Here is a 15000-nt window from a genome sequence, read left to right as displayed (position 1 = left end):
CCCTCCCTTCCTCTCTCTCTCTCTCTCTCTCTTCCTCTCCCTTCCTCCCTCCCTCCCTCCCTTCCTCTCTCTCTCTCTCTCCCTCCCTCCCTCCCTCCCTCCCTTCCTCTCTCTCTCTCTCCCTTCCTCCCTCCCTCCCCCTCCCTTCCTCTCTCTCTCTCTCCCCCCTCCCTCCCTTCCTCTCTCTCTCTCTCTCTCCCTCCCCCTTCCTCCCTTCCTCCCTCCCTCCCCCTCCCTCCCTTCCTCTCTCTCTCTCTCTCCCTTCCTCCCTCCCTCCCCCTCCCTTCCTCTCTCTCTCTCTCTCTCTCCCTCCCCCTTCCTCCCTCCCTTCCTCTCTCTCTCCCTCCCCCTCCCTCCCTTCCTCTCTCTCTCTCTCCCTCCCCCTTCCTCCCTTCCTCTCTCTCTCCCTCCCTCCCCCTCCCTCCCTCCCTTCCTCTCTCTCTCTCCCCCTCCCTCCCTTCCTCCCTTCCTCTCTCTCTCTCTCCCTCCCTCTCCCTCCCTTCCTCTCTCTCTCCCTCCCCCTCCCTCCCTCCCTTACACTCTCTCTCTCTCCCTCTCTCTCTCTCTCTCCCTCCCTTCCTCTCTCTCTCCCTCCCCCTCCCTCCCTCCCTTACACTCTCTCTCTCTCTCTCTCTCTCTCTCTCTCTCTCCCTCTCCCTCCCTTCCTCTCTCTCTCCCTCCCCCTCCCTCCCTCCCTTACACTCTCTCTCTCTCTCTCTCTCTCTCTCTCTCTCTCCCTCCCCCTCCCTCCCTTCCTCTCTCTCTCTCCCCCTCCTCCCTTCCTCTCTCTCTCTCTCCCTCCCTCTCCCTCCCTTCCTCTCTCTCTCCCTCCCCCTCCCTCCCTCCCTTACACTCTCTCTCTCTCTCTCTCTCTCTCTCTCTCTCTCTCCCTCTCCCTCCCTTCCTCTCTCTCTCCCTCCCCCTCCCTCCCTCCCTTACACTCTCTCTCTCTCTCTCTCTGTCTCTCTCTCTCTCTCTCTCTCTCTCTCTCTCTCTCTCCCTCTCCCTCCCTTACTCTCTCTCTCTCTCTCTCTCTCCCCCTCCCTCCCTTCCTCTCTCCCTCCCTCCCTCCCCCTCCCTCCCTTCCTCTCTCTCTCTCCCCCTCCCTCCCTTCCTCCCTTCCTCTCTCCCTCCCTCCCTCCCTCCCTTCCTCTCTCTCTCCCTCCCCCTCCCTCCCTTCCTCTCTCTCTCTCTCTCCCTCCCCCTCCCTCCCTCCCTTACACTCTCTCTCTCTCTCTCTCTCTCTCTCTCTCTCCCCCTCCCTCCCTTCCTCCCTTCCTCTCTCTCTCTCTCCCTCCCTCTCCCTCCCTTCCTCTCTCTCTCCCTCCCCCTCCCTCCCTCCCTTACACTCTCTCTCTCTCCCTCTCTCTCTCCCTCTCCCTCCCTTCCTCTCTCTCTCCCTCCCCCTCCCTCCCTCCCTTACACTCTCTCTCTCTCCCTCTCCCTCCCTTCCTCTCTCTCTCCCTCCCCCTCCCTCCCTCCCTTACACTCTCTCTCTCTCTCTCTCTCTCTCTCTCTCCCTCCCCCTCCCTCCCTTCCTCTCTCTCTCTCCCCCTCCTCCCTTCCTCCCTTCCTCTCTCTCTCTCTCCCTCCCTCTCCCTCCCTTCCTCTCTCTCTCCCTCCCCCTCCCTCCCTCCCTTACACTCTCTCTCTCTCTCTCTCTCTCTCTCTCCCTCTCCCTCCCTTCCTCTCTCTCTCCCTCCCCCTCCCTCCCTCCCTTACACTCTCTCTCTCTCTCTCTCTCTCTCTCTCTCTCTCTCTCTCTCTCTCTCTCTCTCTCCCTCTCCCTCCCTTACACTCTCTCTCTCTCTCTCTCCCCCTCCCTCCCTTCCTCCCTTCCTCTCTCCCTCCCTCCCTCCCCCTCCCTCCCTTCCTCTCTCTCTCTCCCCCTCCCTCCCTTCCTCCCTTCCTCTCTCCCTCCCTCCCTCCCCCTCCCTCCCTTCCTCTCTCTCTCTCTCCCCCCCCCCCCAGACTCCAGTCGTCAGTGCTGGTGCTTCGGCTCCAACGGGCTCCAGGCTCTGGGGCAGCGTGAGCTGGTGTTTCTGTTGGAGTGTTTGCCGGAAGAGAAATCTCTCCCTAAAGACCTCTTCACGCTTTACCTCAACATCTACCAAGAAGCCCAGAAAGGTAGATGCACCACATGCAGGTCTAACCCTGCCCCCTTTACCCCGCCCCCCCCCATAAAAACCCTGTATCCTCCCCCCCCCCCCTCCCCTTCAGGGAAGCTCTTGGAGGAGCTGGACAACGTGACGTTCACCAGCAGCTTCCTGGGCAGCAAGGACCACGCCGGCATGCTGTTCTTCTCCCCCAGCTGCCAGCCTCTGGACGGGCTCTCGCTGCCCCCCCAGCCCTTCATGTTCGGCCTGCTGGTCCAGAAGCTGGAGGTCCCGTGGGCCAAAGTCTTCCCCCTGCGGCTGCTGCTGCGGCTGGGAGCCGAATACAACGGTGTGTGTGTGTGGCGTTATTAACAATTATTAGTATTTTTTTTTTTTTTTTAATGTATTTTTTAAATTTTTTTTCTTGTTTTCAGAGTTTGTTTTAGTTTTTAAGTTTTTCTGAAAATATAATAATAATAATAATAATACATTTTATTTGTATTGCACTTTATATTTAGCAATCTCAAAGTGCTACAGAGCAGAAAGATAAAACAAGAACATTTTTCAGATACATTTAAAATAAATTTAAAAGCAGAGCCTATAAAATATATATTAGCAGTAATAGTTACTATATTAGTTCTTATTTATTTTGTTTTAGTTACTTTAAATGATAAAGAAATATAAGATTGTATTTTAAAGTATTAAAACACATTTAATCATCAGTGTTAATGAAGTGTGACAATGAACTTAAACAGACCATAATTCATCTCTAATATCTACTTTTTTAAAATGTGAAAACATCTCGATTCATTCTAGTTTACCAATAACACTACAATTCACTAGATTACACCTGAACGCATCACGAGAACGTTATCATTTACCTTCAGCCAGTACTCACTTTCACTAAGCGGAGCCTGAACGCATCACAAGAACGTTATCATTTACCTTCAGCCAGTACTCATTTTCACTGAGCGGAGCATGAACGCATCACAAGAACGTTATCATTTACCTTCAGCCAGTACTCACTTTCACTAAGCGGAGCCTGAACGCATCACAAGAACGTTATCATTTACCTTCAGCCAGTACTCATTTTCACTGAGCGGAGCATGAACGCATCACAAGAACGCATCACAAGAACGTTATCATTTACCTTCAGCCAGTACTCATTTTCACTGAGGAGAGCCTGAACGCATCACGAGAACGATATCATTTACCTTCAGCTAGGACTCATTTTCACTGAGCGGAGCCTGAACGCACCGTAATGTAATGACTATTACTGATGTAAACACTGTTATCTGCTGTTTATTGAATATCGGCCGATAATCGTCAGTAAATTTAATTTAATTTAATACTCAATAATACGCCAGTTTCCTCCCAGCAAAGAAAATATATAACAGGACATTTAAAACTTTTTTAACAAATTAATTTTCAGCTCTAAAGGATATCATAACCCACAATGATGTATTACAGGTCTGTAAATGAGTCGCCACGGTTACAGTTAAAGACGTTTAACTCGCATGACGTCACTAACTCGTATGTCGCTCTCTCTCTCTTCCAGTTTATCCCACCACGCTGACGAGCGTCCGTTTTCGGGACTCCGTGTACCGAGAGACGGGACACACCATCATGAACCTGCTGGCCGTGAGTCGTCGAAAAACACACTAAAGTCACGTACTTCGGGTTTTTAAAACCGTAGAGTTTCACTTTTTAATTTTAAAGGCACGAACACAGAAATCTTAAATAAAAATGTTAAAAGTAGCTCCTTTTTTTTAAAGCGTTGAGTGACTGGTTTGAGTGACTGGTTTGCTCCTCAGGACCTGAGGAACTACCAGTACAGTCTGTCGGTGGTGGAGGGCCTGAGGATCCACATGGAGATGGGCCACAGCTACATCGACATCCCCAAACGCAGCTTCAACGAGGTAACGGGGACGGAGGCGCTCGGCATTCTGGGAAATAAACTCTGCTTTGAAGGGAAGATCGGGGTCGCGTTAATGTTTACATGTTATTTAACATCATAAAAGGTACTTATTGTACTTTTTACTGTACTACATCTCAGGTACATGTAGTACTTTTTACTGTACTACATCTCAGGTACATGTAGTACTTTTTACTGTACTACATCTCAGGTACATATTGTACTTTTTACTGTACGACATCTCAGGTACATGTAGTACTTTTTACTGTACTACATCTCAGGTACATGTAGTACTTTTTACTGTACGACATCTCAGGTACATGTAGTACTTTTTACTGTACTACATCTCAGGTACATATTGTACTTTTTACTGTACTACATCTCAGAGGTACATAGTACTTTTTACTGTACTACAGGTACATATGATGCATTGATGTATATTAAATGGACATAAAGGAGTTAACATGCAACACACACATGAATGCAGCAGGAATATTAATCCAGAAAATTCAGACATGATATTAAAACACAGACTTCGCTGATCAATGAGTACTTTTACTTTTAGGGGTATTTAATGCAGTACTAGTACACGCGTCCTCGTGTTCCACAGATGCAGAAGGTGGTGAACGCGTCCAACGAGCACGTCATCAGCATCGGGGCGCGCTTCAGCTCGGAGGCCGACTCCCACCTGGTGTGTTTCCAGGGCGACGAGGGGAACTACCAGACCCAGGCCAGCAGCAAGCCGGGCAAGACCCGCACAGGTGAGAGCCGCCGGGGGCCGCCGGCCAATCGGAGACGAGGACGATGAAGACGGAAGAGCGAGCGCGACGGCGTCGTCATTCTGTGTGTTTTGTGTTTCAGTCACCGGGGCCAGTTTTGTGGTGTTCAACGGGGCCCTGAAGGCGTCTTCAGGCTTCATCGCCAAGTCCAGCATTGTTGAGGGTAAAGTTACTTTCACCCACAAACTGGTGTTGTGTGTTTGTTGTTTTTGGGACCCCCCCCCCCCCCTAACTGGAGTCTGTCCTCAGACGGGTTGATGGTTCAAATCCCTCCCGACACCATGGAGGCTCTGCGCGCCGCCTTGAGGGAGCAGACGGACTTCGTCATCCCGTGTGGACGCAACGACGGAGGAGAGCTGCGGGAGAACGTCAGCGTCCGCTGGGTCGACCTGAGCTCCCCCGTCAACACGGGGTAACGACTCAATGTTTACTGTCTCACTCTCAAATGTTCACTCTCCACTGTTTACTGTTCACTCTCCACTGTTTACTGTCTCACTCTGCAATGTTCACTCTCCACTGTTTACTGTTCACTCCAATGTTCACTCTCCACTGTTTACTGTCTCACTCTCCACTGTTTACTGTCTCACTCCACTTTTTACTGTTCACTCTCCAATTTTCACTCTACTGTTCACTCTCCACTGTTTACTGTTCACTCTCCACTGTTTACTCTCCAATTTTCACTCTCCATTGTTTACTGTTCACTCTCTCCAATGTTCACTCTCCACTGTTCACTCCACTGTTTACTGTTCACTCTCCACTGTTCACGCTCCACTGTTCACTCTACTGTTTACTGTTCACTCTCCAATGTTCACTTTCCACTGTTTACTGTCTCACACTCCAGTGATTACTGTTCACTCTCCAATGTTCACTCTACTGTTCACTCTACTGTTTACTGTCTCACTCTCCACTGTTTACTATTCACTCTCAAATGTTCACTCTCCACTGTTCACTCTCCACTGTTCACTCTCCACTGTTCACTCTACTGTTCACTCTCCACAGTAAAATCAGGTGTTTTTTTAGACGGACAGAAGTCACCATTTGGTTTCTTTTCGTTTCATTTCATTAAATTAAATGATTTATTTATTGCAAACTCCCCGACTCTTGAAGTGAACTTGATCCCTTTCCACGGTCCGCTGACCTGTAATGTGGTTTTCTCCGACGTTCCCCTGCAGCAGAACCAGCGGGGTTGACGGGAGACCTCTGGACGGCGTCCGCAGTGTGAGGGTGCAGCAGGACACGGAGTTCGAGTCGGACGGACGCGCCATCCGATGCACCGAGGTGAGGTTACCAAAGACGAGTCTTTGCCCCCCCCCCCGGCGCCCGGTGAGAGTCTCCGGCTGACGGCCCCGGTGTCCCCGTGTCCCTGCAGGTCTTCTACCAGCTGAAGAGCCCCGCCTGCAGCCTGGAGTCGGTGCTGTCGTCCTGCGGCGTGTTCCAGAAGGAGATGGCGTTGGCCGCCTGCGGCGCTCTGACGCCTCACCTCGCCGTCCTGGCGTCCAGCGGCATCAACTCGCTGTCGCTCCGCATCTCCACGCAGGCCGACATGGTAAAAGTTTTAAAAAAATCTGTCCTTTTTTTTATTTTTACTTTTTTAGAAGGTTTTTGAATGAAGCTTTTAGGACTGTGGTTGTTAATATTACATTCTAATTTTTATTATTAATATCTTTATTATTAGAATATAACACTGTTGTTTTTGAAAGATTTTTTATAACGTCGCATTTATATTTACATTTGATTAAAATATTGTGAATTTTTATTTTTATAACTTTTTTTTTTTTAATTAACATTTATTGAAAAAATAAAAATTCACTATTTTAATCAAATGTAAATATAAATGCGACGTTATAAAAAATGCATACAAAAAAAAATACAACTTTTGTCCAGACTAGATATGAAATATTCAATATAATCTAATGGAAAAAAGGACATTTGACTTGAATGATCTTTTTTTTACTTTATTACCTTTTTATACAAACATGTAGAGAAAGAAGTCGAGTGTTTTGATTTGGCTGCAGGATTTTGACCGTAAAGTGCAACCGTCCGCTCTCAGGTGGAGTACCAGGCCGGCTCCGGAGGCCGCCTCCTCCCTCAGCGCTACATGAACGAGCTGGACGGCGCTCTGATCCCCGTCATCCACGGAGGCGGCGCCAGCGTGCCGCAGACCGCCATGGACATGGAGTTCCTCCTCTACATCACGCACACCATCTAGCGCCACGAACCAGGGCGGTGTTTAGAGACGGCGAGAGAGACGGCGAGAGAGACGGCGAGAGAGACGCCGTGGACGTTTCGGGCCGACGCTGCAGCTCATTTATTTGCACAGTTGGACGAAGCTGCTGGTCGTGAAAAAAAAAAAAAAAGGACGAGCGGCGGCGGCGGCGGCGGCGGCGGCGGCGGCGTTCCCACTCTGAGGTTTGGGGATGTTTCCACGGAGATGTAAACTGACAGGATTCTCAGTTGGGTTTTTCTTCTCTTTTTTTTTTTTTGCCCTCACCAAAGCTGCTTTAACACAAGAAGCCAAACACTAAACCAGGATTACGACCAAATACAACCAAACCGCTTCTTCTTCTTCTTCTTCTTCTTCTTCTTCTTCTTCTGCTGCTCCTCAGTGAATGTCCCCCCCCCACCCCCCCTCACCGACGCTCTGCCGAAACGTCTCTCATCTGGATGTATTTATTATATTTTAATACGGCTTATTGAATGAAATGATATTAAAAGCAAAGGGGCCGTCGTTACCGGCTGCAGTATTCGGTGCTTCAACTCGTGGTGCAAAAAAAAAAAAATATATACATTTAGTTTTCTTCTCACGACGTAACGATGGTTCGGAGAACGTCGCCGGGCGGGAACGTGTCGTTTTAACGGGATGTTCTGCTCGCGCGATTTAACTATAAAAAAAAAAAAAGTCGGCGAACTCGTCTCGGTTTTCGACCTCGAAGTCGCGTGTGAATGGAGTCCGGCGTCACCGCGACAGAACTCGTGACTCGTGTTTTCTGGCTCGAGGCCCGTTTTTTTTTTTATGCTCGACGTCGGCCATCTTGAACTTCCTCTTCAGCGCGCGAATGTGCCGGCTGCGTTTCAGACGACGGAAGTAATGAAACTCGACTTCCTTTTCTGCCGTTTCCGTTCCTTGTTTCCTTTCCTTGTTTCCGTTTCTTGTTTCCTTTCCTAGTTTCTTTCCTAGTTTCTTTCCTTGTTTCCTTTCCTAGTTTCTTTCCTAGTTTCTTTCCTTGTTTCCTTTCCTTGTTTCCGTTTCTTGTTTCCTTTCCTAGTTTCTTTCCTAGTTTCTTTCCTTGTTTCCTTTCCTTGTTTCCTTTCCTTTCTGCGTGCCAGCTGCTGCTTCACGAGCAGCGCGGCGTCCTCTGGCATTGCCGACTTTGCATTTCAGCTCCATACCAAGGATTTTATTTTACGTCGGAAGATTTTACGCTTCAGTTTTTTTTTTTTTAGATGAGATGAGATTTTGCACAGCTGGAGAGAACTTTACGGTTTATAGACCACAACGTTTTCTTTTTGTATCATTCCTAAGATTTAGAGATCAGAATATTTGCTTTTCATTTTCTGAGCGCACGAGAGACCGCAAACCAATTATGAAACCATTCATAGACACGGGATGTGATCAGCGTCGACAGGACGTAGACCACGTCGGCAGGATGTAGACTACAGGATGTAGACTACAGGACGTAGACGTAGTCGACAGGGCGTAGACTACAGGTCGTAGACTAAAGGACATGGACCACGTCGGCAGGACATATACTACAGGATGTAGACTACAGGACAAAGACCACTGCAGGATGTAGACTACTGAACGTAGACTATGTCGGCAAGACGTAGACTAAAGGACATGGACCACGTCGGCAGGACATATACTACAGGATGTAGACTACAGGACATAGACCACTGCAGGATGTAGACTACAGGACGTAGACTATGTCGGCAAGACGTAGACTACAGGACATAGACCATGTTGGCAGGATGTAGACTACAAGACGTAGACTACAGAACGTAGACTACATGATGTAGACTACGTCGGCAGGACATAGACTATGTCGGCAAGACGTAGACTACAGGACGTAGACCATGTTGGCAGGATGTAGACTACAAGACGTAGACTACAGAACGTAGACTACATTATGTAGACTACGTCGGCAGGACGTAGACTACGTCAGCAGGATGTAGACGACAGTACGTAGACTACAGGACGTAGACTACAGGGCGGCGTCGGCAGGACAAAATGAACAATGTTTCGGGGAAGAAACGATCGATTCGTCAGATCTTCAACATGAATCACAAACGGGAGAAAAATGAGAAATATTTTGGGAGCCTGTAGTTCAACCATATGCAGTCACACACACACACACACACACACACACACGAAGGGAGGTCTACGTGTCTCCACAGCTGTGCAAACGACCTCAAAAGAAATGCTCAGAAGGTTTCAGGACATCTGGGTTTTCTCGCCTCGTTTCATTATTTAAACTTTTGGAAACAGAATAATTTAACATATTTTCCTCCGTATTATATGTCGATCAGGGCAGAAACATTTGTGGAGGTCAATTATTATATTTTCTCTGTATGATCAAAACATTTAAACTTTGACAAAGTTTTCTTTTTTCTGTGTAAATCATCTATTTATTCATGAACACCAGCTTTTATTTGGGGAACCTGGTATCTGGGTCCTAATCGTCCGGTCTATAATAACTCCAGTATTTAAAGAATAAAATGAGTTTTATGACACTTTGTTTGTGATTTTGTTTTGTTTTTTATTTCAGAAATCTTTGTATTAAATGTCTTTTTTTCTCTCTTTTTTATTCATTTATTTTATTTTATATATATTTATTTTACAAATAAGTATATAAAGTCAGTAAAACAAGCTGCAACATTAGACTGATAATTATCCAATAATATATAGTTTTTTTCTGGATAGTACTTGAGGGAAATACAATTTAAAAACGTCAAATACTTTCTACATTACTAATTTATTTTTCTTCGTCAAAATGTTTTTTTTATTACTTAAAAAAAATTAATTCTTTTTTATTTTACTGACAAATGAGCTTCCAAAAATTAGACTGTGTGTTGCAATAAAGAGCTCCAGCTAAAGGGTGTAAGTCCACGTGCTTGTGCGTGTGCATGGGGGGGGGGGGGGCGTGTCCAGGGGGCGTGTGCATGGGGGGCGTGGCCTGGACTTTCTACCTGCAGTTTCCCTCCAGTGGGCTTCATTCACAGCAGCGATGAGCGGAAGAGTTGGAGACTTGAGCCGCAAACAGGCGGAAATATTAACAGAGGTAATAAACCAACGCATTAATTTAATCAATATTGATTTCCCCAGTATTATTATTCCTCAATATTGATGCATTGATCACCTGTGATGATGCTCAGGGACGTCACTGTTTCGTCTCCAGGTTTCTCTTGTTGTGGTTTCACAGGGTTCTATGGTAACTTCAGTGTGCTTATGACTTTACATTAATACCTCTGTTGTACATTTACTGCACTTTGAGGTACTTGTACATGAGTATTTCCATTTTATTCTACTTTGTACTGAGAGTTTGTACGTTTGTGGGTACTTTTCAGATTAAGATTATACATAGAAAAACATGTAGGATTATATAAAATCATAAAAAATACAATGTGTTATTAACAGTTCCTCGAGTTCAAGACCCCAAAAGGGTTTAAATTATTAAATATTCCCCCCCGAAAAATAGATTAATAACTATTGATGCTTTTTAATTAATTAATGTTTTAATCTAAAAGAAGGGATCTTCTTACAAATAAATGTGTCACAATTATTGTTATTATAAACTAATCTATCAGTTATTTTCTGAATTAAATTCATTGTAGTTCATTTGGTTGGAGAGTTTCCTCAAAAAATGACTTTAAATAAATTATTTAAATAGTCGCTGATCATTTTAATTAAATACTCTTAAAAGAAAGTTCGACATTATTCACGTTCTCACCGAGCGTTACTTAAATTATAAGATTGATTATATATATATATATATATATATATATATATATAAAGCAGTTGGCTATCTTAGCATAGCATAAAGACGCTCGTTAATTAACATGTCATATCTTATTCTTTAATCTGACGTGTGAAACATTACTTTTTTTAAAGAGGCTTATGTGTCTTGTGTATTATTTTTAGAGATTAAAAAGGTGGAAAATAATCAGGGAGCTTTAATTAAAGGTGCCGGTAGCCGGAAGTTGTTTAGACGGAGCCATGCTAGCTGTTCCCACCTGTTTCCAGTCTTTATGCTAAGCTAAGCTAATATTGGAGTCGCAGTACTCGCAAGAAAGCGAGCGTTTCAAACCGTTCCTTAATAAATAATAATGAATAAATGATAATAGCTTTTTATTTTATTTTATTTAATGTGTCTGGTTCTCGGCCTCCAGTTTCGGGGGAGGATCCAGGACGTCCTCCCTGACCTGCCGGCGCAGCACGACCACTACCTCCTCCGCTGGCTCAGAGGTGAGACTCTCTACCGGTCTACCGCCACGTAATTATAGAATTAAGACAAAACGCCACATTCATTATTCACATTAAAGTCAACATGAGACGCGTCCGTTATTTGCACGGCGACGTCGTTTAAAACGGTGATTAGAGGAAAGTACTGCACTTTAGAACGAGTTTCAGGTACTTGTACTTTACTGGAGTATTTCTTTCTACTTCTGCTGCATTCATCCAAAAAAATTACAAACGATTAAAGATTAAACTTTTTTTTTTGGGGCCCCGTGACCTCTAAAAAAAACCTGTTTGATTTGTATTTCAAGATGTAAAACTATTAAATGTTTTACAAAATAAACAGATTTGAGAAAACTATTAATATATATTTATTTATCAGAACTGAGTTTCTTCTTCTTTACTCCCATTAATCGTGTTCTCGTCATATTAGTGCACGACGGCGTTCGCTGTTTCCCCGTTTCTGGTCTTTGTGCTAAGCTAAGCTAAGCTAGCCGCCTCCTGTCTGTAGCGTCGTATTTAACAGACAGACATGTGTGGTATCAATCTTCTCGTCTCGCTCTCAGCATTAAGGTAACATTTCCCAAAATGGCAAACAATGTCCATCCTGGTTAATCAGTAATGTATTTCCTATAACATCCCTCCCTCTGACCATGAAACGTAAAGTATTTACTAACCCAGAAGGGTTTGAACCACCGGCTCAGAAGTCTTATCCTACAGTAAATGTTTGTTTTACCCTTTCGACCCTCCGAAAGGCTGCAGGGATTTTTAACACAACGCATTTTTTCCCGGCTCCTTTTAAACTAAGCTCCTAAAATACAATAAGTAGATGCTCATCTGATCCGATACGTGGAAACGAAGCCGGCTGCTTCGTCTCCATGTGGAGGAACGCTTCTGTCTTTATCTCTTCTTACTGTTGTGGAGCTGGACGTCGTGTTTGTTCACTGGTCCATAGTTCAGAGAGCCGGGAGATCAATGAGGGGGGGGGGGGGGGGGGGGGGCTCTGGGACAGGAGATCAATATTTGCATCGGCTGCAGACAGTTTTTCCACACTTGACCTTAAAAAAAAAAGTATTGAAAAGGTATTTTATTGTTCAAAAATGAAAAGTAATACTTTGTGTTTTATATGTCGGAAGAATACATAAATTGTGCAACGTGTGTTAAGTGGCATGAAAATAAAATACTCTTGTTTCTCTGTCTCTTTGCAGCTCGTAGCTTCAATGTGCAGAAATCTGAAGTCATGATCAGAAAGGTGAGCTCTTCTTTTACCTCTTATTCACCAGGATGAGCTTCTATTGTACGGCTGCAGCCTGTTAACCTCTCTCTCTCTCTCTCTCTCTCTCTCTCTCTCTCTCTCTCTCTCTCTCTCTCTCTCTCTCTGCAGCACCTGGAGTTCAGGAGGAAGATGAGCGTGGACTCCATCATATCTGACTGGAAACCTCCAGAGGTTTGTAATTCATTTACAAATATTGACCCTTTGGAGTAAAAAGTACAATATGTACCTCTGAGGTGTACTACAGTAAAAAGTACAACATGTACTGGTGATGCTGGTGGTAATGAAGTACTATTGATGTACTAATACCTCTCCAGGTGATCGAGCAGTACGTGTCTGGAGGGATGTGTGGGTTCGACCGCGAGGGCAGTCCCATCTGGTATGATGTCATCGGCCCGCTGGACCCCAGAGGCCTGTTGCTATCGGCAACCAAACGGGACTTCCTGAAGACGAAGATCCGACACACAGAGATGCTGCACAGGGAGTGTAGGAGGCAGTCGGAGAAGGTGTGTCTCCTCTCCTCTCGTCTCCTCTCATCTCCTTCAACTCTGTTACCGTGTCAACGTGTCTCCTCTCCTCTCCACTTCTTCTTGTCTCCTTACATCTATCTTCATATTTTCTATCCTCTCTCCGATCCCGTTTCCTCTCATCATCTTGGCTCCCATTTTTTTCATTTGTCTTCATTTGTTTCGACTCCTCTAGTTTCCTCTCCTCCCTTGTCATCCTCTCCTCAACCCCTCCTCTCTCCTAAACAGAACATGGAGGTCATCCTATCTTATCTTTTCTCCCCTCCTCTGTCCTTACCTCCTCTCTTGTCTCCTCTGTCCTACCCCCCCCCCCCCCAGTTGGGTGAGAACATCGAGGCCATCTCTCTGATCTACGACTGTGAAGGACTTGGTCTGAAGCACATCTGGAAACCTGCGATTGAGACTTACGGAGAGGTTTCAAACTCACATCCACCACGTTGTCACAATAAATAACAACAATAAACAGTTGTTGACGCTCCTCCTCCTCCTCCCCTCCCCCCTCTCCTCCTCTAGGTCCTCACCATGTTTGAAGAGAACTACCCAGAAGGTCTGAAGAGGGTGTTCCTCATCAAAGGTGCGTCAGCTGATCTGGGGTCTGTTTGTTGTCTCTTCTTCTCGTCTTCTCGTCTTGAGCTTTGGTTTCTGCTGCAGCTCCCAAAATGTTCCCGATGGCCTTCAACCTCATCAAGCACTTCCTGAGCGAAGAGACGCGGAGGAAGATCCTCGTCCTAGGGAGTAAGGAGACAAGGAGGCTTGTGTTGGTTCTCCAGAGTGTACTAATACCACACTGTGAAATACTCTGTTAAAGTACTAATGCCACACTGTGAAATACTCTGTTAAAGTACTAATACCACACTGTGAAATACTCTGTTAAAGTACTAATACCACACTGTGAAATATTAACATCATACGTCATTATGTGTTCACATCTGGTGTAAAAGAAGAAGATCAATACTAAAGTTACTAATCGATCGCTCTGTGATCAGGTAACTGGCAGGAAGTGTTGCGTAACCACATCGACCCCGACCAGCTTCCTGTCGTGTACGGAGGAACCCTGACCGACCCCGACGGAGACCCCTGCTGCAGAACCATGGTGAGGAGGTGGAGGAGGTGGAGCATGAGGAGCAAAAGGAGCAGGTGGTGCAAGAGGAGCAGGAGGAGCAGGTGAAGCATGAGGAGCAAAAGGAGCAGGTGGTGCAAGAGGAGCAGGTGGAGCAAGAGGAGCAGGTGGAGCAGCAGGTGGAGGTGATACATCAGGAGCAGGTGGAGCATGAGGAGCAGGTGGAGCATGAGGAGCAGGAGGAGCAGGAGGAGCATGAGGAGCAGGTGATGCATCAGGAGCAGGAGGAGCAGGTGAAGCATGAGGAGCAGGTGGAGGAGGAGCAGGTGGAGGTGGTACATCAGGAGCAGGTGGAGCATGAGGAGCAGGTGGAGCATGAGGAGCAGGTGATGCATCAGGAGCAGGTGGAGGAGGAGCAGGTGAAGCATGAGGAGCAGGAGGAGCATGAGGAGCAGGTGGAGCAGCAGGTGGAGGAGGAGCAGGTGAAGCATGAGGAGTAGGAGGAGCAGGTGAAGCAGGAGGAGCAGGAGGAGCAGGTGGAGCATGAGGAGCAGGTGAAGCATGAGGAGCAGGTGGAGAAGCAGGTGAAGCATGAGGAGCAGGAGGAGCAGGTGAAGCATGAGGAGCAGGTGAAGCAGGAGGAGCAGGTGAAGCATGAGGAGCAGGAGGAGCAGGTGGAGCATGAGGAGCAGGTGGAGCAGTAGGTGGAGGAGGAGCAGGTGAAGCATGAGGAGCAGCAGGTGGAGGAGGAACAGGTGAAGCATGAGGAGCATGAGGAGCAGGTGGAGCAGCAGGTGAAGCATGAGGAGCATGAGGAGCAGGTGGAGCATGAGGAGCAGGTGGAGCAGCAGGTGGAGGAGGAGCAGGTGAAGCATGAGGAGCATGAGGAGCAGGTG

The 15000-nt window shown here is 46.6% G+C and overlaps 2 protein-coding genes across 2 annotated transcripts in view; both read left to right on the top strand.

Annotated features, from left to right (window-relative positions):
- Positions 1–9521, top strand: part of zfyve16 (zinc finger, FYVE domain containing 16) — a 23509-nt gene extending 13988 nt beyond the window's left edge. The window contains 10 exon segments of the mRNA XM_034546204.1: positions 1972–2127; positions 2221–2445; positions 3655–3737; positions 3911–4015; positions 4622–4772; positions 4873–4953; positions 5040–5202; positions 5963–6068; positions 6160–6336; positions 6841–9521. Coding sequence (XP_034402095.1) covers positions 1972–2127; positions 2221–2445; positions 3655–3737; positions 3911–4015; positions 4622–4772; positions 4873–4953; positions 5040–5202; positions 5963–6068; positions 6160–6336; positions 6841–6999 — 1406 coding nt within the window. The 3' untranslated portion in view covers positions 7000–9521.
- A 464-nt stretch (positions 9522–9985) lies between these two features.
- Positions 9986–15000, top strand: part of LOC117740428 (SEC14-like protein 2) — a 9535-nt gene continuing 4520 nt past the window's right edge. Inside the window, exons 1-9 of the mRNA XM_034546825.1 lie at positions 9986–10069; positions 11178–11253; positions 12453–12496; positions 12629–12691; positions 12835–13023; positions 13363–13458; positions 13558–13618; positions 13696–13779; positions 14031–14137. Of these exons, the coding sequence (XP_034402716.1) occupies positions 10016–10069; positions 11178–11253; positions 12453–12496; positions 12629–12691; positions 12835–13023; positions 13363–13458; positions 13558–13618; positions 13696–13779; positions 14031–14137 (774 nt within the window). The 5' untranslated portion in view covers positions 9986–10015. The remainder of the gene's footprint in view (positions 10070–11177; positions 11254–12452; positions 12497–12628; positions 12692–12834; positions 13024–13362; positions 13459–13557; positions 13619–13695; positions 13780–14030; positions 14138–15000) is intronic.

The sequence above is a fragment of the Cyclopterus lumpus genome, chromosome 12 (genome assembly GCF_009769545.1).
Source record: "Cyclopterus lumpus isolate fCycLum1 chromosome 12, fCycLum1.pri, whole genome shotgun sequence".
NCBI lineage: Eukaryota > Metazoa > Chordata > Actinopteri > Perciformes > Cyclopteridae > Cyclopterus > Cyclopterus lumpus.
The sequence above is the reverse complement of the archived record's forward strand: the minus strand, read 5'-3'. Positions and strand labels throughout refer to the sequence as shown.